The following is a 23,940-nucleotide window of genomic DNA, read 5'->3' as shown; positions in this document are numbered from 1 at the left end:
TCTTGCAGTGTTTCTCCAATGTTCTCTAATAATTTGATGGTGTTGGGTCATAGATTTAGGTCTTTAATCCATCCCACTCCTTGGAATTTACCCAAAGGATATTAAATTGGCAAACAAAAAAGCTGTCTGCACATTAATGTTCATTGCAGCTCAATTCACAATAGCTAAGACCTGGAATCAACCCAAATCCCCATCAACAGTAGACTGGATAAAGAAATTATGGGACATGTACTCTATAGAATACTATACGGAGCCCGCGCCAACCGACTGGCCCGGCAGCTCCTCGCAGTGGGGCCGCCGGAAGATGGCAGAGGTGCCCGTGGGCAAGGATAAGTGCGGAGAGCGGCTGGTCTCGCTGCCCCTGTCCCGCATCCGAGTCATCATGAAGAGCTCCCCCGAGGTGTCCAGCATCACCCAGGAGGTGCTGGTGCTCACGGCCAAGGCCACGGAGCTCTTCATGCATTACCTGGCCGCCTGCTCCTACAGCCAGGGCGGCGGCCCGAGTGGCGGGCGCTGATCTACAGCGACCTGGCGAGCACCGCGGAGCGCTCCGACGCGCTGCAGTTCCTCGCAGACATATTACCGCGGAAGATCTTGGCGAGCAAGTACCTGAGGATGCTGGCGGAGCAGCGGGGCGAGGAGGCGGAGGAGGGCGGCGGAGACGAGGAGGCCGCGCCCTGAGCTGCCCGAAGCCTGGAGCCCTGGGCCGGGGGCCCACGTCGGCTGGAGCCCGGGGCCCAGTTCCCGGCTCGCCCTGCATGTTCCCGCACTGCCAGGTGCAGGCTCAGCGCCGGTCCGTGCTGGTGGTCTGATATCTGAACATTTTGGTTGGCTGTTTGTCCAGATGCTATTTTTTTATTGTAAAGCACCGTGTTTGCATTTTCTATTAAAGACTGGTCCGTATTTAAAAAAAAAAAAAAAAAGAATACTATACAGCAGTCAAAAACAAGGAAACCCGGTCATTTGCAACAAAATGCAGGAATCTGGAAAACATCATGCTGAGTGAATTAAGCCAGTCCCAAAGGGACAAATATCATATGTTCTCCCTGATCAGTGAAACTAACCAACCACAAAAAAGGAAACCTGTTGAAGTGAAAGGGACACTATGAGAAACAGTGACTTGATCAGCCCTTGTCCTGACTGCTGATGTACAATTTAATACTTTATCCCTTTTAGTATTTTTTTTTGTTCTAGTTAATACTATTGGTTGAACTCTGTAATCAACACACAATTATTCTTAGGTGTTTAAATTTAACTGAAAAGTGATCCCTGTTAAATATAAGAGTGGGAATAAGAGAGGGAGGAGATGTACAATTTGCGACATGCTGAATCGGACTTGCCCCAAATGGTAGAGTTAAAAATGTGCCAGGGGATTCCAATACAATCCCATCAAGGTGGCATGTACCAATGCCATCTCACTAGTCCAAGTGATCAATTTCAGTTCACAATTGATCACAGTGATAGGTCTAAGAGTCAAAGGGATCACACAAACAAGACTAGTGTCTGCTAATACTAACTGATAGAATAAAAAATGGAGAGAAAGATCCAATATGGGAAGTGGGAATACACAGCAGACTCATAGAATGGCAGATGTCCTAAACACCACTCTGGCCTCAGAATCAGCCCTTAAGGCATTCGGATCTGGCTGAAGAGCCCATGAGAGTATTGTAGGCATGGAAAGCTAAGACACTCTGGCAGAAAAAAAAAAAAAGAGGACCTAAATGAAAGGTTTCTGCGAGTGAGATCCCAGTGGAAAGAACGGGCCATCAAAGAAGGAGGTACCTTTCTCTGAAGGGAGGAGAGAACTTCCACTTTGACTATGACCTTGTCTAAATAAGATCGAAGTTGGTGCACTCAAAAGGCTTCCATAGCCTTGGCAACTCATGACAAGAGCCTAGGGAGATTACTGACGCCATAAACAAGAGTGTCAAATTGTTAAGTCAACAACAGGAGTCACTGTGTACTTACTCCTCATGTGGGATCTGTCCTTAATGGGTTGTCCAATGTGAAGTAATGCTATAACTAGTACTGAAACAGTATTTTACACTTTATGTTCTGTGTGGGTGCAAACTGATGAAATCTTTACTTAATATATACTAAGTTGATCTTCTGTATATAAAGATAATTGAAAATGAATCTTGATGTGAATGGAATGGGTGAGGGAGCGGGAGATGTGAGGGGGTACGGGTGGGAGGGAAGTTATGGGGGAGAAAAGCCATTGTAATCCATAAACTGTACTTTGGAAAATTATATTTTCTAAATAAAAGTTTAAAAATAAAGAATTAAAAAAACACAAAGTATTTGTTTTGAACTATTTATTTATTTGAAAGGCTGAGTGACAAAGGGAAGTAGAGTGAGAGAGGAAGAGATCTTCCTTTTATTGGTTCACAGCAGTTGGGGCTGGGTCAGGCCAAAGCCAGGAGCCAGGAGCTCTATCTAGGTCTCCCACTTGAGTACAGAGATCCAAGTACTTGGACCTTCTTCTGTTTCTTTCACAAGCACATTAGCAGGGAGCCGGATCAGGAGCAGGGCAGCCGAGATTCTAACCAATGCTCTGATATGGGATGTCTGTGTTGTAAGTGACTGCTTAATCCGTTATGCTAAAACGCTGGCCCAAAGTAGTTTTTCTAATGAATCTATAAAAGAAAGAAAGTGAAACAAAGAGAGAGAGGGAGAGAGAGAGAGAGAGAGAGAGTGTTCCCCTCTGCTGTTTTACTTCTCAAATGCCTACAGTGACCAAGGTAGGGCTGAGACTAAACCAAGGAGTGGAGAACTCAGTCCAAGTATCCCATATGGGTGGCAAGGACCCAGTTACTTGAGCCATCACTTGCTGCCTCTCGGGCTTTGCATAAACAGCAACATGGAGTCAGAAGCCAAAGGTGGGTATCAAACCCAGGCACTCTGACTTGGGACATGGACATTTTTGTAGTCTGACAAAGAAATTTTTTGTTTTACCTAGAGATCCTAATGACAATATGTTATGCTTTTATCCCAATAGTTTTGAGCTTTTCCTTCATAACCCTCTTTAATTCCTTTTGTTTTCTGATCCCTCTAGAATTTATGTTGTGTGTCTGATCTGAATTAGTAATATACTTCTATTTTCCCCCATGAGTAAAGTCAATTTTTCAAACATCATTTCTTCTTTTAAAGATTTATTTATTTATTTATTTGAGAGAGAGAGAGAGAGTGTTGAGTTCTGGTTCACTCTCTAAACAGCTAGGTCTGGGCAAAGCAGAATCCAGGAGCCAGAAACTCCACCCTGATCTCCCACATGGGTAATAGGGGCACAGAAACTTGGACAATCTTCTGCTGCTTTTTCAGGTGCATTAGTAGGAAGCTGGAGCAGAAGTGGAGCAGCTAGGACTTGAACCAGCACTCTGATATGGGATGCCAGTGCTGAAAGTGGCAGCTTAATCCAGTGTACCACAATGCTAGCCCAAAACATCATTTACTGGATTGTCTGTCGTTTCCTACTGATCAGAATTGTCACTTTCAAATTTCCATATATCTTTAAATTTGTATGTGTGTTTTCTGCTGATTTTCATTAATCTGTCTATTCTTGCTCAAATACCATACTTCTTCAATAAGCATTGGTAATTAGTTTATTAAATATTCTCCATTTGTAGTGCTTTACTTTTATCTAAATTGTCAATATTCTTAGAGATTTAGTCATCCATATTAATATTTCCAAAATTCTATCAATCCTTTACAAAGATGCAGAACATTTGGAAGAATTTTACAGTGAATTATTATATACCCATCATGTAGTCACATAATTTGCATTTCACTATAATATTTTATCTCATATCTGTGAATCTAAAAATCATTCCCTTTAAAAAGTCTATTTATTTGAGAGATAAAAAGACAGATAGAACTCCCTTCCACTGGTTCTCTTCCCTAATGCCCACAGAAGCTGAGACCAAAGCCAGCAGCCGGGAATGTACCCAGGTTTCTCATATGGGTTGCAGGAATCTAATTTCTCAAGTCATAATTGCTGCCTCCTATGGTGTATATTGGCAGGAAGTTAGAATAGGAAAATGAAGCTGGGACGCAAACCTAGGTAATTTGATGTGGAATGTGGTTCTCTTAACCAGTGTCTTAGCCAGTAGGCTAAGCATCTGCTTCATATCAGTGCTTATAACTAGTCATTAACATATCTTGTTTGGGGGCCGGTGCTGTGGTGCAGCGGGTTAACGCCCTGGCATGAAGCTCCGGCATCCCGTATGGGCGCCGGTTCGAGACCTGGATGCTCTACTTCCGATCCAGCTCTCTGCTATGGCCTGAGAAAGTAGTAGAAGATGGCCCAAGTCCTTGGGCCCCTGCACCCGCGTGAGAGACCCGAAAGAAGCTCCTGGCTCCCGGCTTCAGATCAGCACAGCTCCAGCCGTTGCGGCCAATTGGGGAGTGCCTCTCCTCTGTATAACTTTCTAATAAATAAATAAATCTTTAAAAAGAATGCATCTTGGTTGGGGGAAGAAGTATACCATTTTAAGGTAAATTGAAGACATTAGTGCCTCTCCAAAATACTTCAGCATGGATATCATTAATTAGAATTCAGATTTGCTTATAGCTTGATTTTTTGTTTGATATAAAATTTACAAACCATAAAATGTATAAATCTTAAGTTCACATATCCCAACTTTTAGCTAACGCATACGCCTGTGCAATTTTAATCCCATCAAAATAGAGAACATTGGGCTGGCGCCGTGGCTCAACAGGCTAATCCTCCGCCTTGCGGCGCCGGCACACCGGGTTCTAGTCCCGGTCGGGGCACCGATCCTGTCCCGGTTGCCCCTCTTCCAGGCCAGCTCTCTGCTGTGGCCCGGGAGTACAGTGGAGGATGGCCCAAGTCCTTGGGCCCTGCACCCACATGGGAGACCAGGAGAAGCACCTGGCTCCTGCCATCGGATCAGTGAGATGCGCTGGCCGCAGCGGCCATTGGAGGGTGAACCAACGGCAAAAAGGAAGACCTTTCTCTCTGTCTCTCTCTCTCTCTCACTATCCACTCTGCCTGTCAAAAAAAAAAAATAGAGAACATTACCATTGCATTAAAAATGTTACTTCATACCTTTTCTCAGTCAATGCCCCCTCCCACCCCTCCCAGGAGCAATATGTATTTTAAAAAGTGTGTTAGTTTTGCCTTTTTCTAGAAATTTATATAAATGAAATCATATAGCATTACTCTTCTGTTTAAGTTTTCTAACATGGAATGTACTGTTTTTGAGATTCATTCATGTTGTGTTACCAGGTCATTTCTTTTTATTGAGAAATATTCTATTGTATTAGTAATTGTATTCTATTGCATTAATTGTAATAATTGCATTTTATTATATTAATATAATGGTCTCATCACCCATTTCTTCTTTCAATAGACACTAAGGCTGTTCCATATTTGGATTATTCTGAATAAATTTTCTATAAATTTTCTGTGAGTATATGCTTCCATTTTTCTTCATTACTCTCAAGGAGTGAAATTTTGCTAATTTTCTCTGTTTATTTTTATTTTAAAAACGGAGAGAGAAACAAAGAAAGAGACAGGAAGAGAAAGATCTTCCATTCTCTGGTTTGCTTCCCAAGTGTAAGCAACCACTGGCTTGCTGAAAACTAGGCTGAAACTAGGATCCAAGAGCTCCATCTGCATCACCCATGTGGGAGGCAGGGGCCCAAGTACTTGAGCCATCATCTCCTGCCTTCCAAGGTGTTCATTAATAAGAAGCCAAAACTGGAAGTGGAGATGAACTTGAACTCAGCACTCTAGTATGGGATGCAGGTGTCCTAAGGAGTGTCTTAATTGCTGTGCCAAAAGCCTTCCCGAAGAAGTGAAATTTAGAAAATAAATAAATCCCATATTAGTTTTAGAATACAATTCTCAAGTATCTCTTTAGCTTATGTTTGGAATTTCATTGAAATTTAAATTAATTTAGTTTTATGATATTCATTCCCCATACATAAACATTTTATCAGCTTTTATCTTTCAATTCAATAATAGTCTTTAATTTAGGGATCTGGCACAATTTTGCTAGTATATTTATAGGTTTGTTGATATTGTATAAATTTTTTCCTGTTGCACTATCTACTTGATTAATTTTGATTGAAAAAGTACTAATTCTGATAATGTGTCTAAACCTGTGATCTGTCTTAATAGTAAAAATGAGATATAGGTTCTCTTGAGTTTTCTGTTTAGACATATAAACTACAAAAAAAGTAAACTTTTCCTTTCACTAAAACATATCTTTGAAACTACATGCTCCTTTTGTTTCCTTTTCTTATAACTCTGCCTACAAATTCCAGTATGATATGAAATAGAAAAGAAGACAAATGGAGGAAGTTCATGAATTCAAAGAACTTCAAGATGAAGGAAGAAGTGAACAATTACAGTGTCATCAGTGTGCGTTTGATACCAGTTGCCCTAATACATGTGTTCAAAATGCTAACATCCATGAGAAAGATAAAAGGCATTATTGCTGTGAAGAATGTAACTTCATGGCAGTAACAGAAGAGGAATTGGAATGCCATCGAGGCATTGCCCATGGAGCAGTGGTAAAATGCCTTGCTGTCAATTCTGATAAAGAGCAGAGAAAATCACCACAGAAGACTTTGATAAAAGACTCAATCATAGAATCATCCACAAAGTCAGCTTCCTACATGGGTAGGATGTGTCATTTCTCTACTTCAGCCAGAAGTGTTTTAAAAAGGCACATGGAATACTTAAATTCATCATCATGTGTTGATTCATTTGGTAGTTCTCTTGGACTTGATAAAGAAAAAAATGACATCCTTGAAGAACCTAAAGATGTTGATGGTACTAAGCCATTAGTTCAACAACAGTCAACCACATTTCCAAAGAACTCTCCTCTAAAACAAGATGTGAAGCAAACATTTGGATCAAGCTTACAATCAAATAATTTTTCAAAACTCCATAAGTATCCACAGGGAATACAAAAAACTCATAAAAGTGTTGCCCAGTCAGGTGTAAATATGTACAATCAAAACAACTCTCCTCACAAGACTGCTATGAGTAAAACCAGCATTAACCAAAAACCTAAGTATTTTCATCAGGCAGCAAAAGACATATCAAATGCCAAGGCAGATAGCAACTATTTATATAGACACACATATGAAAACTATGGAATGATAAAACTATCAGATGAATCATATCCTCTACATTTCGACAAAGAAACTAGTTCTTTAAATTCTCTACATCTATTTTCATCATTCAATAATTCACATACCAGTGGTTTTATTACAGACCCTGTTAACCTTGACACCAAAAAGCCAGAAAGCTTCAAAGACCATAGGAGTGCAGCTGTAGAAAGAGTACTTAAAGAATGTATGGAAGAGACTTGTATCGGAGGGGAAGACTTGGATAACCATTCAGTTTTTTTGCACAAGATGACTGTTGCTGCTTTGCAAAACCTTAATTCTGCAAAGAAATATAGTTTTATAACAGAAGATGAAACTTCCTGCGACAAAGTTGAGCTAGGTAACTACACTAGACAGGCCATAAAAAATGAAGCCTATAATATGATTAATAAAGATGATGTGAAACTATTCCCTCAATTTAAAATTGAGGTAGAAAAACAAAAGCCTGGAGAAAATGCTGCCTTTAGTTATGATCAAAATGATGACTTTAATTGCGAACATTATGAAGATGCTGCAACTAATAACTTTTTGCAGAATATTTATGACCCTCAGCATTTAAAAAATACAGAAACTTCATTATCAAATCATAATTCTGTTTCTCATTGGACTGATTTGTCTCTTAAGAAGGAATTGGGCCCTTATTGTCCAACGACATTTGAAAAAGATATAGGGTTGTCAAGTCACGTCCAAGATCATCTTCATCAAGCATGGTTAAGCTATAAAGACGGTCCTGTTGCATCACCAGAACAAATATCCAAAAGTGACAAGATGCCACATTTTAAAAGAATAGGGCCACCTGTTACGCAAGTTAGAAAAGCTATACTGAGCTCTGAATCCACTTCCACACATACCTGTCTACACTGTGGAGATTGGTTTCATTCTAAAATTGGGCTGTCAAATCATGTTAGAGGACACTTGAGAAGACTTGGAAAAACCAAATGGGATGCTCACAAATCTCCAATCTGTGATCTGAATGAGATGATCCAAAATGAAGAAACAGAAGAAATAACCTTAGAGTCATCAAACACCAGTCATCTTATTCCTAGATCATTTGTGGCTCAAAAACTTCCCTCAAATGAAGACTTTCTATATCAAAATGTTATACCTCATGGAGCATACTCTAATAGTCTAAAATATCTATCAGCGTCTGCACCAGAAGAAAAAGGACCTATTTTCTTAAATGAATATGATGAACCAAAACCAGAACTGCCCTGTGGAAAAAGGAATCAATCTCTTGAACCTATAAAATGTCCTAAAAATAAAAGAATACGAAAAGAAATAAAGTCTGCTATTTCTGTTCCAAAGACAACGGGAAGAAAAAGTCTTGTTCATAGATGTGTTCCTCCGCTAAGTAAAGATAGTACATTCAAGTATTGCCCCAAAAAAGTGAAAACGAAGGCCCGCTCGGCTTTAAAATGTAAGGGAAAGAAATCAAAGCCAAGATTTGGAAGAAAGAACAAAACACTATCATTAACTGAAGAAATGGAAGACATTTACATTTTCCGATGCAGGTTTTGTGACCTAGCTTTTCGCGGACCAATGTCTATTCAGGAGGAGTGGATTAAGCACTTACGACGACACACTGTAAACATTACTATTCCCGGTACTGGAGCAGCCATGGTGGAAGTCAGATTCCCACATTAAAGGCCTGCCTCCATTACAGAAGCTTCATTTTCTCTACTAGTGGCAGAAGCAGCTTCATAGAACCAGGAAATCTTTTACATAGCAAATTTGAAGTGGATGTAAACTTGAAATTCTTTTTGTTTTAAAGCCATATCAAATTATCCATTTATTAAAGGAAAATGGGGAAAAGTGAATTCCAGTGACAGAGCAAATAAAATACTGAAAACATTAAGAGGTATTATGTGTTTCATTTAGGGTGGGAGATGTGTTTTTAAGGCTTACTAAGTTTTGTTGGCTGTGTAAGCAGTAAGGGATCAGTACATGTAATCAGCCATTTATAAACTGTTGCACATGGTTACTTATATACATTTATTGAAAATTATGTTTCCTTCAACGTTATTGTTAACAGAAAGCTGGACTGGGGAAGTTCCCTTAGTTCAAACATGTACCAGAAGCTGAGTGAAGAATCAGCAGAATCACTTTAAAATTAGCATTGACAGGTCCAGTGGTATCACTTCTCCAGACTGAGCACCCAATCCAGGTTTCTTACAATATTTATAGATTAATCAGCATGATGCCTTTTTATTTATTTATTTTAAAGATTTTTATTTATTTATTTGAGAGAGAGAGTTACAGACAGTGAGAGTGAGAGACAGAAAGGTCTTCCAGGGCTGGGGCCGTGGCACACTAGGTTAATCCTCTGCCTTGCAACATCGGCATCCCATATGGGCCCGGTTCTAGTCCCAGCCACTCCTCTTCCCTGTACTGGAGCAGCTCTCTGCTGTAGCCTGGGATAGCGATGGAGGATGGCCCAAGTGCTTGGGCCCCTGCACCCACATGAGAGACCTGAAGGAAGCTCCTGGCTCCTGGCCATTGGGGGAGTGAACAAACAGAAGGAAGACCTTTCTCTCTGTCTCTCTCTCTCTCACTGTCTATAACTCTACCTGTCGAATAAATAAATAAAATCTTTAAAAAAAAAAAAAGGCCGGCGCCGCGGCTCACTGGGCTAATCCTCTGCCTGTGGCGCCGGCACACTGGGTTCTAGTCCTGGTTGGGGCACCGGATTCTGTCCCGGTTGCCCCTCTTCCAGTCCAGCTCTCTGCTATGGCCCGGGAGTGCAGGGGAGGATGGCCCGAGTGCTTGGGCCCTGCACCCACATGGGAGACCAGGAGAAGCACCTGGCTCCTGGCTTCGGATCAGTGCGTTGTGCTGGCGGCCATTGGAGAGTGAACCAACAGCAAAGGAAGACCTTTTTCTCTGCCTCTCTCTCTCATTGCCCACTCTGCCTGTCAAAAAAAAAAAAAGAAAAGAAAAGAAAAGAAAAAAAAGTCTTCCATCCACTGGTTCACTCCCCAAATGGATGCAATAGCCAGAGCTGTGCCAATCTGAAGCCAGGAGCTTCTTCTGGGTCTCCCACACAGGTGCAGGGGCTTAAGGACTTGGGCCACCTTCCACTGCTTTCCCAGGCCATAAGAGAGAGCTGGATCAGAAGAGGAGCAGCAGGGACTAGAACCTGTGCCCACATGGGATGCCGGCACCACAGGTGGAGGATTAACCTACTGAGCCACAGCACTGACTCCAAGCATCATGCTTTAACAGCTGCAGTATTGGTGGGCTTGGTCACAACCTGTGTGACTCAGGACCACCCAGGAGGAATTTGAGACCACACTGGGGAACTTGAATTGGGGATGGCAGAAAACTGAGATTAGGATATCTGCCCAGACATATCAACACCTCATATCAACATGAGGAACAGAGACTGGGACAACTGCCCAGATATGTCAACACCTATAGGGAACTGGAACAGGGGTTACAGTAAACAGAGATTAGGACATTTGCCCTCCTCAGGGGTTTTATTTTTCTCCCCTGTCTCTGGTCATGGCCTTATTTCCTCTTAGTTCCCCCCTTTGGGACCCTCTTAATCATCCTAAGGGACATTATTTTCTGTTATTTATTGTAAATTGGATAGTAGCTTTGGAGGAGCATTTGGAACTTTATGGCTTCTTGGCGAGCAGAGACAAGTTGGGTAAGCATATTAATGAGGCAGGGACCAAACAAGAGCGCTAGAAAAATCATGAGAAGTCCAGACAGTGGGAGGAGCTGGGGTGCCTAGCTCCAAATACTACTTGAAAAGCCCCAAGACTTAGCTATTTCTTTTCTCCTTTTTGTGACCCTCTCATTAAGTTGTTGGGCCTTGTCTCTGACTACCCCCTACCTATTGGCATAAAAATGGCACTGTTTGTTTAAGAAAAGGCAAACTTCCTCCTTTTCTGCCATTAGTAGATCCAGTCCCCTCCTATTTTGCATGACTACTATTGATAAGGAGCCTAATTGATCTTGGAGAGCCATTAATGACTTTGCAACTCATTCTACATCATTTGGCAGGTCTCTGGATAGTTTGTTGTAAAAGGTGGTTGGTGAAGCAATTCCTTCTATCCCAGTGCCCACTCCAGCTTCCACTCCAAGGATGACTAATTAGGGTATGAGCTGGACAGCTCTTTACTCAGACCTGCTCAGCTACCATTATAGGAAGAGTTTGATTATTGGTGACAAGGTATATTTGGGGAGTGAGGAAAGCCAAGATGCAAATGCCTTTCCATCCATGTGGTAAACATATACAGACATTTGTTCCACATATGAAGAACAAACCCAAGCAGGGATGGCACTTGGCTGGGTTAGCAGGGAGCCAGTTTACCTGGGTACTCATCTGTTCACACTGGCTATCTGTTAATTTTTTTTTAATCTGTCTTATCCCACTTTGATATTGTATTCAGGAGCCTTTTGGGTAAATAATAGGCTACTATAAGAAACAAAATATTCCTCCCAATGGACTCATTATCCCTACATAGAACATGACTAGAGCAACTGTTTGTGGCTAGCCCCAGTTCTTTGGAGCTGCTTCAGCCAAACCTATGGACAAGAGCAATGTTAATATTATCATTAGCACCAATGGGATAGGGTAACAGTGAAACCCTAGTCCCCAGGTGTTCCTTGTTGAGTTATCCCAGCTTCCATTGTGCATTGACCAGTCAGCTCCCAAGTTTGTGACTGGAGCAGGGCTGTCGATTCCTCAAACTTCAGTAGTGCATAGCTTGACCAGCCTCCTGTGAGGCCAAAACAAGGTGGTGGGCTCAGAGGGTGACTCTGAGGGGGTTTGCAGAATATCCAGTCACTGTCCACTTGACAGAACTCTGGAGTGGGGCTGCAGCTGTTAGGGACGAAATGGCAGTGGAGAAGACTACCTTAGTTCTTTGTCTCATGTGGAAGAAGAATTTCCTCGTGGACAAAGCAGAGAGAGAAAAGCAAGATTTATTAAAGTCAAAAACCTCCTGCTGAAGTGGTCTGAAGGGCCAGGGGGGCTGCAAGAGAGGGATACCCCTAAGAAGCTGGAAGCTGGGTTTTTGTGAGCATGATTTTGGGGTAAAACTAGCACAGTCAGTTAGAAGGTGGACACAAAACCCATCAAAAGGCTGGACTTGTAATCTTATTTGCCCTGTCTAGCTGGCTCTTGACAAAAGAGCCATCTGAAGGGTGTGATAGGTAACTTCTTTCTATTCTCATAAAACTAGAAGCTCAGAAGGGTGGGATGACACTTTTGTCTTGATAAAGGCAGCTTCAGGGAAGAAACATGCAATGGGATTCAGCATTTTGGTCTTGCTAAAGATAACTTTTGGGGAGAAACAAGCACTTCGCACCTCTTTTCCTTTCCTCATTTTCCACTGGGACCAACCTAACTGCTTATTAACCCGTCTGACTCCTCACACAGCCTTGATCCGGATGTCTATTACCTGCAACTTTTTTTTTTTGTTATTTTTTTTTTTTTTTGACAGGCAGAGTGGATAGTGAGAGAGAGAGAGACAGAGAGAAAGGTCTTCCTTTTTGCCATTGGTTCACCCTCCAATGGCCGCTGCGGCCAGCGCATCATGCTGATCCGAAGCCAGGAGCCAGGTGCTTCTCCCGGTCTCCCATGCGGGTGCAGGGCCCAAGGACTTGGGCCATCCTCCACTGCCTTCCCGGGCCATAGCAGAGAGCTGGCCTGGAAGAGGGGCAACCGGGACAGAATCTGGCGCCCCAACCGGAACTAGAACCCGGGGTGCCGGTGCCACAGGTGGAGGACTAGCCAAGTGAGCCGCGGCACCAGCCATCCCTATTGATTTTTATTATCAGGCTTGCCTGGGAGGAGAGCTGGCCTGAATAGGAGATTAGTGTATAATAGGCATCTCTAGAAGCAAACTTATAGTATTGCCTGTAATGTTATGAACCCTGGGCCAAACCCTTAATAGCAGTGATTACTTTGGAAGCTGAGTGGAGCAAAGGTTCTTTTCAGCTTGGAGCTGACAGGGTCTGTGCTTTTGATCTGGAGCCCCTCAGCCCCAGGGCAGTTCTGTTTATTCAGCTCTTGCCAAAACTGACAATATTTTGTAGAGGCTGGCTTCTATCACAAAGTCACAATGGCTGTTTGCCCAGTCTCCTGGCTTTTTACATCAAAAACAGGTGCTATTTGAGGCAGACTGGCCTCATTGGGTCTCCTTGATGGCAGAACATGACGTAAAGCAGTTATTAGTTGGCTTGCCACCCATCTTTACATTGCTCCTGTTACCTGCTCGCTCTTTTTCCTCCCTGTCTTGGCTAAAGTAGACCACAGTGGCATCCCTTAGGATGTTAGCCAAGGTGGTGTTTAGTCTCATCCCTAATCTTTAGTGGCTTCATTTAGAAATCTGCAGTTACAGGCATGTTTTGACAGTCTGTCTAAAAGTCTCTTCCCTTCCTGAGCTTAGAAAAGGCTCTTTCCTCTCCCCTTTGTGGCTTTGTAAAGAGGTTTTGTCTGTTTATTGTACCTATGGCAAAATAAATCTAGCTGTAAATTGTATCATAATTTAAGCTCTTATTTTGTTACGTGTGAAACGTGGCAGAGAAAGATTACCTTGGTTCTTTGTCTCTTGTGAAAGAATTTCCATGCAGACAAGACAGAGAGAGGAGCAAGATTTATTTAAGTCAGAAACCTCCTGCCCCAGTGGCCAGGATGGAAACTCCAAGAGAGGCAGGCCCCCTGAGCTGTGAGGGTCTGCATGTTTTAAGCACAATTTTGGAAGGAAAAAAAAAAAAAAGAAAGAGCTGCTATCAGTTAGAAGACAGGGACAAAACCCATCAAAAGGCCCAGATTTGTAATTTTGTCCTATCTAGCTTGCTCATGATAAGACCAAAGAACCATCACAAGGTGGGATTGGCAACTCATGTTTCCGCAGTAAACTGGAAACTCAGAAGGGTGGACTCTCCACTCCCTTGCTATTCTCATGATAAAACTGGAAGCTCCCAAGGAATGGGATAGGTACTTTTGTCTTGCTAAAGGCAGCTTTGGGGAAGAAACAAGCAAATCTTACTACTGGGACCAGCCATGCCCTTAATAGTGGTGGTTACTTTGGAAGCCAAAGGGCTTTTTCAGCTTAGAGCCAACAAGGTCTGCAGCTCTGACCTAGGATCCCTTACACTCCAGGGCAGTTCCATCTCCAGTGACCTTGACTCTTGGCTGACAGAGTTGACAGGGATCTTTGGAAACCAACTTCTGTCATGATTGCTGTGTCAGTCCAAAGCCCTGGCTTTCCACATTGAAAAACAATGCCATTTGGGGTGAACTGGCCATGTTGGGTCTCCCTGATGGCAGATCACTGTAAAGCTTTATTAATTGGCCTGCCACCTATTCTTACTTTGCTCCTGCTGCCTAGCTCACTCTTCTTCCTCCTGGTCTGCTAAAGTAGAACAGAGGAAGGCTTTAGGATGTCAGCTAAGGGTGTGTTCAATTCCATCCCAAATCTTTGATGACCTGAACTAGAAATCTGTAGTCACAGGTGTGTTCTGACGGTGTTTTTTCTGTGATATAAGGTGATGCCCATGAGGAAAGCTATGCCCTTCTAAGATCAAACATGATGACCACCTGTCCAACCTGTCTATAAGTTTTGAAATCATTAGTAAAACTTTGTATCTCTTATGTTAGTTTGGTTTAAAGAGGGAGATTTTGCCTGTTTACTGTGCTCATGACAAATTAAATCTAGCTGTAAAATCATACCATAATGCAAGCTCTCATTTGTTGCTATATTCTTTGGTCTTAAAAAGATTAGTCATCACTTTTATAAGGTCTAGGGATTCAAACTACACATCCAAATGGAGAGCCCTTCAGAATATTCAATTTTTCATCTTGAAGAGAATAGAAGAGAAATGAGAGAACAATTCAGACCTCCCAGATTGCTTACTCTTGGTAACTTAATATCAAATGAGAACTTAGAAAGTAATTTTAGCTGTCAAATATCAACAACTTATAAAAAACAGTTACCAAAAGGCCCAAAACCTTATGTAAATTTTAAGACAAAAGTACGTGTAGTTGGAAATATTTCTTGAATATCTAACACAAGTGTAACTAGTTTGACCAGCAAACCCAAGCACATACATATCAGTGACTTAAAAAATATTTAGTTTCTTTCTACCAACAAATTTAAAACAACCTATCTATCAGATTTTTATTTAGGTCACATAAACCAAAAAAGCATTTTAGGTTAATTCAGCAGTTTAAATTTATGAGCAATCTTTTATCTATAAACCAATTAAAACAGAGCTGTGAATAAATTTTCCTATGTAGACATATAATATGTACACATGTATAACATATAACAGCCATTACAGGACTGAAAGCAGTTTCAGTAATAGCTTCTTAAAAATCTTTAACTGCTATTTTAAAAACTACCATAAGTTGACTAGAATTACTTCTTGCTCTTAGTTACCTGAATTAACCATGCTTTTCTCAGTTGAAAACTGTAGTCCATTGTTAAACTTTGGCTTTATCTGTTTATAGAACTGTCCCAAAGTACTGAATACAACAGAAGTCAGGAGAAAAAAGTCCTTCAGAACATATAAGAGGACACATTTAAACACAGAAGAACCAACAATGTTTTTCATTTCCATGAGCAGTAAATCTGATTGTAAGTGTTTGGAGGAGAATACAAAACAGTGGCTGACAAAAGACTTTAAATAGCCGTGGTTAAAATTATAAAACTCATTAACCAGTGAGAAGAGGCACTTACTACACACAGTATTTTTTTTAAAAGATTTATTTATTTATTTGAAAGTCAGAGTTACAGAGAGAGGAGAGGCAGAGAGAGAGAGAGAGAGATCTTCCATCTATGGGTTCACTCCTCAATTGGCCGCAACAGCCGGAGCTGCGCCAATCTGAAGTCAGGAGCCAGGAGCTTCTTCTGGGTCTCCCACGTGGGTGCAGGGGCCCAAGGACTTGGGCCATCTTCTATTACTTTCCCTGGCCATAGCAGAGAGCTGGATTGGAAGTGGAGCAGCTGGATCTCGAACGGGTGCCCATATGGGATGCTGGCGCTTCAGGCCAAGGCGTTAACCTACTGTGCCACACTGCTGGCCCCTACACACAGTATTTTTTAAACCACCTACAAGATCTTATAAAACATTTATCCCTTTTAGGCTTCTGGGTCTTTTTCATTAAGATTACCATCATGACTGAAAACAACACAACAAGATCATTAGACTTTTGTAACTTTTGGAAATGTGTATCAGTAGCATTTTGCATTATTGTAACTTAAAATTTAGCACCACTTCACATCTTGGCAGTACCTTTGATATAATCCAAATCACCTAAATAGTTGGTGTCTTTACAAGATGAGAGATATATCCTTTGACATTTCCAGGGGCCCAATTGGAAATATCAAAGTCTGAAGAATTTTAAACTTTGATTTTTTGAGTGCCTATTGAAGATGTCAAGAAGATTAAAATATCTGGTTGCAATAGAATTCCCTAACATCATGACATAATATAGACCAGATTTTATAATTGTTATAAAATGGTCACTCAAGTATTTTAGGATGAGTACATATTTAAACAAACCATAAAACTCTTAAAACTCAGCTGTTCTTAAACAGAACTTAACAGAGACAGTAGAGAACACAATAGATTACTTCAATAGAAGACAAAATCTATGTCTCTTTGGTCATCCCCAAAATCAGAAATAAATGTAGCATCAGTATTGGAATTATCCAATAAATTAGAACAATTTTAACAGAGTCAGAGGTAGGGAAGAAAAGAGAGATTACTGGAGCTGGCTAGAAAACTGGAAAGTCACCGATTAAACAAAAATATTAAAAGATGTTGAAGCTTTTAAACATTTTAAAATTAGAGAATTAAGAAAAATATTTACTAACATCTATGTATTTCAGAAACCTTGTTGATTTAACAGAAGATCAATTTTAATTCTATGTCAATCAAAGAAAAATGGATTGATAGCTCAAAATACTTAAACATCTAGAATAGCATTTTTCCAAAAATCTGAGTACTATAGCTTAGTCAAGTTTATACTTGACTACACACAAAATTTGCCATCACAAATATCATGTTTTTATTATAAATATTTTATTTTATTTGCCCTTTCTCGTTTGCCAGAATTTTGATGTTTATTATTTTTTTCAAAAAGACTACTTGGATTTCTTGATCACTTGCTTTATTTTTGGCTTTCTCTTCAATTTACTACTTTTTCATTTCATTGTCCTTTCTCTTCAGGGACTGTGATGATTGATTTTATTTTATGAATGGGCTATGAGATGTTAAGATATTTGATTGAGCATTATTTTGGATATTTCTGCAAAAGCATTTTTGAAAAATATTAACATTAACATTGATAGAGTGAGTAAATCAGATCACTTCTGTTTATGTTGGCTAGCCTCTTTCAATAACTTGAAGACCTGAATATAACAAAGGCTGACTGCTACCTACTAAGAGAGTATTCTCCTGCCTGATAGCCTCTGAACAACATATTGACTCTTCCTTGTTCTACAGTAGAACACCAACTTGTGGATTCAAAATAAATCATTGAATCTGTCTATTTTGGACTTATCAACAGTCATAAATAATTACCCAAGTCATTCCTTACAAAAAAGATCTCCTTATATAATGGTACTTTAAAAGATTTTTAAAAAATGGAATTAAAAGATAAGTTTATTTTGATGTCAAACAATTTTGAAATCTAGATGTAATATTTTTATAATACACATTTCCATGAACTTTTTTGAAGACTCCTTGTATATATAAATGTAATTAAGGCTATAAGTGTCTTGTAAATATCACTTTAAGAATACTTCACATGTTTTAATGTATCAGTGTCATTTCTCCATTTTAAATATTGTCATTGTGTTTTAGATATTTCATTTTGTGCACTGTCATTTTTTTAACTCATGAGTTGAGTTCCTATAATTTCCAAATAATGTGGAATTGTGACATGCTTTATTTTTAATGAATTTCTCTTTTGATTTTCTTATTGTCAGAGTAACAGAAAAATTATAGTAACTGTTTTTGCATACATTGACTATGGCTAAACATGTAGTCAGGTCAGAATCTTACCTTATATCATACATGAAATCAATTCAAAAGGAATAAAGAAAGACTTAAAATCATAAAACTTCAAGATGAGCACTTAGGGAAAATGCTCCTTGACATTGGCTTTTTCAACAGGTATTTGGATATCATACCAAAAACTCAGATTACAAAAGCAAAAATAAATAAATGGGACTATGTCACATCAAAAACTTCTGCACAGAAAAGGAAACAATAAAATGAAAAGACAACTTATATAAAATATGAAAAATTATAAAAAAGATTGCCACATTTAAAGATTAATACTCAAAATTCATAACAAATTATGTACCCAAAAGAGATGAAATCACCATCTTCTAAAAAATCACACATCAATGTTCATTGAAGCATTATTTGCAATAACCAAGATATGGAAACAATGTAGTATGTTTCTTAAAAAGTTACATTCAGTCAACTTTCATTTAGTGTGAGTCAGTTCTTCCTTTTACTTTAGATTTTTATTTACAAATCTTGAGGCTATGTTCCAGTTATATACATTTTATTTCGATGGTTTGTTCCATTTCTAAATATTCAGTTTCTGTTAGGCTTCACTTTACATTGCATTTTGCCTTACTTAATATCACTACATAAGAACTATTTTGAATTTTATTTACTCATTTATTTGAAAGACAGAGATAGCCAGAGTTCCCATCTATCCATTCACTCCCCAAATGCTCACAACAGGAGTGGGGAGGAGGGTAGCCCAGAACAAAGCTGGGGGCCAGGAAATCAATCCAAGTCCCCCAAATGAGTGCCAAGTACCCAAACATTTGCATTTGTACCAGTTCATGAAGGACTAATGAGGATTTTCCTAAACAGAAGACAAAGCATATTGAATATTACAATGATGCTAGGGTGCAGATTGAATGGGAATGAATGACTTAAGAAGAGTTAGGAAAAATATATTAGTGCCAGACTATGAAAAGCCTTATATGTAAATTTATATGTATCCTATATGGGGTCTGCACAGAGGGTCAAGCTTCTGCTTGCAAGACAGCATCCCCATGTGGGAGAGCCAACTGGAGTTCTAGCTTCTCTGCTTCTGATTCAGCTTCCTGCTAATGTACCTGGGAAGGCAGAAGAGGATGGCCAAGTGCTTGGGTCCCTGCCACCCATATGGGAGACCAAGATGGAGTTTCTTGCTCCTGGCTTCAACCTGGCCCAGATCTGACTATTGGCACCATTTGGGAAATGAACAGCAGATAGAAGGCTTTCTCTCTCTCTCTCTCTCTCTCTCTCTCTCTCTCTCTCTCTCTCCCTCTTTCTCTGTCTGGCTCGCTGACACTCTGCCTTTCAAATAAATAAATAAGTACCTTTTTTTAAAAAAAAGTTGTATCCTACAGTTAAAAGAGAACAATTGAGAAGTCTTACATTAGAAAGGAATTAGATCAAACATATTGTTTGTGAGAGTGCAGATTGAATGGGAGAGATTGAATAGAAGATTCTCTCTTCTGATGTATTAAAGGAGATAAGGTGATAAGATATATTTGTTAATAGGTCATAACATCTACTTATTTTTTAAGGATTTATTTATTTATTTATTTTTAAGGCAGAGTCACAGAGAGGCAGAGGCAGAGATAAGTCTTCCATCAGCTGGTTCATTCCCCAGATGGCCACAATAGCCGGAGCTGCGCTGATCCGAAGCCAGGAGCCAGGAGCCAGGAGCTTCTTCTGGGTCTCCCACGCCGGTGCAGGGGTCCAAGGACTTGGGCCATCGTCTGCTGCTTTCACAGGCCATAGCAGAGAGCTGGATCAGAAGTAGAGCAGCCAGGACTAGAACCAGTGTCCATATGGGATGCCGCACTGCAGGTGGCAGATTTATCCATGCCACAGTGCCCGTCCCAGGTCATAACATTTAGTACATGTCCACTATGTACTTTCTATTTTTCCATTAAAACTATTGTAATAGGTTGATAACCTTTACATTTTATAGATGGGTTAACTTAGTTTAAAAGATAAGGAACAAATAGTCCAATATCTAGTTACTATATATTTGAGTTTGGATTTGAATTAAAACTATTGGGTCATATAAACTAAAGTAGTTATAGGGGAAATATAGAGGTAAGGATGGTCCTGAGAGTTGTTACAAATATGTGGTAAATATGATTTGATAAACATTTGAACATATTGAAAGAGAAAGTAAAGAGTTGATGATCCTTTCTTTATTTCACTCATCCAAATATTTATTTATTCATTCTTTCTTTCTTTCATTAGATATTTGTCAAGCTCCTCCTACCTCAGGCACTGTGCTTGGTACTCAGTATACAGTATTCAGAAAGCAGGACATTTCTGACAAGCATGACTGGACTGAGAGTGATGCCATAAACTGGCATAAGGAATAGAGGATAGAAGCAGATTTTAGGGATAGAGAAAGTTTATGGTGAATTTGAGGTTTATATGAAAAATGAGGAAGATGTGTCTACTAAGCAATTAGAAATGAAAGACTCAAATTTAGAAGATTCTAGCTATAGGTGTTATCAATATAGAATTAACAAAGGCATGGGAATAAATATCATAGACCTGGTATATAAAAGTGGAGGTCAATGTCTAGTTTAGGAAACATTTACATTCATAAAAGGAGGCAAAAGTCACTGAGAATAATAATCAAGAGAAAATTTTTTTTTCCAGAAGCCAAAGGAAGGGAAAATTTCAGGAAGCAGTAGGACCTCAATAGTGAAAAATATCAAAAATAGAGGTCAAGGAAAACAGAGACTGAAATGGTGAATTGGATTTGACAAATAGATGATAATATGTAACCTGTGTAAGAACAGTGTCAAAATGGTCACTTGATCAAATAACCAGTCTTTTTTTAGTCTTCTATAATTCTTAGAAAAGTGTTATACACATGATATTCAATAAATGTTTGTCTAATTAATGAATAACAAGACCATTACACTTGAATTGACGTTATTAAAGAATAATGTGGATTTCTGCAGAAACTATTCATCTTTGGGCCTTGCTATATAAACACTGGTGAATGAACAAACCAAAAATATCCATCTTTCTCTCAAATAGCAGATATATTCTTTTAGGAAAATCAGCTATTTCCTTACTTGACTACAAAAATTCATTTGTGATTAAAAGTCATTCTCCTTTATTTGCAGTTCAGTAATAAAATCTCTCATGTGGATAGCATTTATAAATGTTCCAGTCACTTTGATGTAATAAATGACATTAATCCTCAGGATAATTTTTGAAGTATTTTATAATTCCAGTTTTACTGATAAAAATGCAAAGTCTGTGATAATTTAAGTCATTTCTGAAAATTCAACTTCATTCAGGATTGGCAGGGATTGAAAATATTGCTGATACAGGTGTTTGAATTTCTCAATACATAAATCTAATTTTTCATAGTACCTGAAAAATCAGAAGTTTCCGGCCGGCGCCACGGCTCAATAGGCTAATCCTCCACCTTGCGGCGCCGGCACACCGGGTTCTAGTCCCGGTCGGGGCACCGATCCTGTTCCAGTTGCCCCTCTTCCAGCCCAGCTCTCTGCTATGGCCCGGGAAGGCAGTGGAGGATGGCCCAAGTGCTTGGGCCCTGCACCCCATGGGAGACCAGGAGAAGCACCTGGCTCCTGCCATCGGATCAGCGCGGTGTGCCGGCCGCAGCGCGCCTACCGCGGTGGCCATTGGAGGGTGAACCAATGGCAAAAAGGAAGATCTTTCTCTCTTTCTCTCTCTCTCTCACTGTCCACTCTGCCTGTCAAAAACTAAAAAAAAATAAAAATAAAAATCAGAAGTTTCCAATTAGTTAAGTTGAATGAACCAGTTAGTTAATTAGAACAAAATAGAATATAAGGTAACAAGTAACTAAAAACTATTAAAAAGTACAAGAATCATATTAGTTGCTCATGAATGAAAAGTGGAATGTACCACAAGGCTATAATTCAAGTGATCATCATTGGTAGTCCTTGTAACATATTATGAGAAAAAAAGGCATGCCCATAATTGGAAGACTAATGAGTGTTGTACGTATATATCAAGGAAAAAGAAGACCTGTCAATAAAATGATGAAAAGCAGAGTCTAGAAACAAAGGACAATGGCTATCATGGGATAAGATAAAAGGTCCATTCAGGCGTGCAAATCATATTCAAATTGGTAACTTCAAATTACCTGAAGAAAAAGTAGAAGACTCATTTTTAGCTCACGACTGATAGACTGGACATCTAAAAGATGTATTCAGCATTTGTTTTAGCCCTACTTGTCAAATCCTGCAGGAAGCTTACCTGGTTCATATTTCTTGAAAATTTTAAGAAATTTTCATTTTGGGATTTCTGTAGCTTAGTCACAAAATATACATTATAATAAGCCAAGTGTAGCTGGCCAGGTAAAGATTCACTTTACTCATTGATATTTGGCACAGCGACATTGTGAAATGCATCTTTTCCATTAATTTGGCTTTATAATTCTTCCCAAATCTTGCCACTAATGTCAGTCACAATCCTGTTGACTGAGATGTGAAAATGCCACATTGAAGAAATATACAATTGAAAGAGAAAGAAACTTAAATTTAGTTCCATGTTACTGTTTGTATTCCTTCTAAATTTAGGAGGCCATCATAGAATTTAGAGTGACCAAAATAGTTATTAAGCTAGAAAATAATTTCTCATAAATTTAAACTCTTAAGGGTTTTTTAGACTGTATTATTAGACTATAATAACTATTGTACATACACATACATACTTCCATATATAATAAGTAGACTTATTAATTGTTTCTAAGTATAATTTATAAAGCACATTATCACAAAAATGGATACCAGTTGACAGTGTGACAAAATGATAGAAATATGTTAAGAGAATTTTATTGGTACTGTGCCACTAAAACATCTGATTATTGCTAAAAGACAAAGTGTATCAGTGTACTTGGTTATTAAGTATGAAGTTATTTAGAATTTCTAATCACCAATTAACATTAGCCATTTAGCATTATGGATGATTCTATGATAATTTGTTATTATATTATAAAAAAAGTTTACTTGAATCTGGTCATATAGAGATACAGACATAATTACTCCATTCCTCGTATTTGATGTTAAAGGAACATTACTTTTTAAGTGGAAAATAGGCCATTGCCACATATCTCTTCATCTAAGTATAATTTTTTAAACTTTTATTTAGTAAATATAATTTTCCAAAGTACAGTTTATGGATTACAATGGCTTCCCCCCCAATAACTTCCCTCCCACCCTACCCCTCACATCTCCCACTCCCTCTCCCATTGCATTCACATCAAGATTCATTTTCAATTATCTTTATATACAGAAGATTGATTTAGTATATATTAAGTAAAGATTTCATCAGTTTGCACCCACACAGAAACACAAAGTGTAAAAATACTGTTTCAGTACTAGATATAGCATTAATTCACATTGGACAACACATTAAGGACAGATCCCACATGAGGAGTAAGTACACAGTGACTCCTGTTGTTGACTTAACAATTTGACACTCTTGTTTATGGCATCAGAAATCTCCCTAGGCTCTTGTCATGAGTTGCCAAGGCTATGAAAGCCTTTTGAGTGCACCAACTTCGATCTTATTTAGACAAGGTCATAGTCAAAGTGGAAGTTCTCTCCTCCCTTCAGAGAAAGGTACCTCCTTCTTTGATGGCCCGTTCTTTCCACTGGGATCTCACTCGCAGAGATCTTTCATTTAGGTGTTTTTTTGTTTGTTTGTTTGTTTTTGTTTTTTTTTTTTGCCAGAGTCTCTTGGCTTTCCATGCCTACAATACTCTCATGGGCTCTTCAGCCA

General features: G+C 39.3%; 1 protein-coding gene and 1 pseudogene across 1 annotated transcript; both read left to right on the top strand.

Moving 5' to 3' along the window:
• The first annotated feature begins 270 nt into the window (after positions 1 to 270).
• Positions 271 to 681, top strand: LOC133752675 (chromatin accessibility complex protein 1-like; annotated as a pseudogene).
• Positions 682 to 1,306: 625 nt separating this feature from the next.
• LOC133752674 (zinc finger protein 644-like) lies at positions 1,307 to 8,847 on the top strand. The gene is given in 3 exon segments (XM_062183059.1): positions 1,307 to 1,348; positions 6,307 to 7,144; positions 7,247 to 8,847. Coding segments are annotated over 3 exon segments (2,481 nt in total).
• The last annotated feature ends 15,093 nt before the right edge of the window (positions 8,848 to 23,940 follow it).

Source organism: Lepus europaeus, chromosome X (assembly GCF_033115175.1).
Source record: "Lepus europaeus isolate LE1 chromosome X, mLepTim1.pri, whole genome shotgun sequence".
Classification (NCBI taxonomy): domain Eukaryota; kingdom Metazoa; phylum Chordata; class Mammalia; order Lagomorpha; family Leporidae; genus Lepus; species Lepus europaeus.
This window is presented reverse-complemented; position numbering and strand designations above follow the sequence as displayed.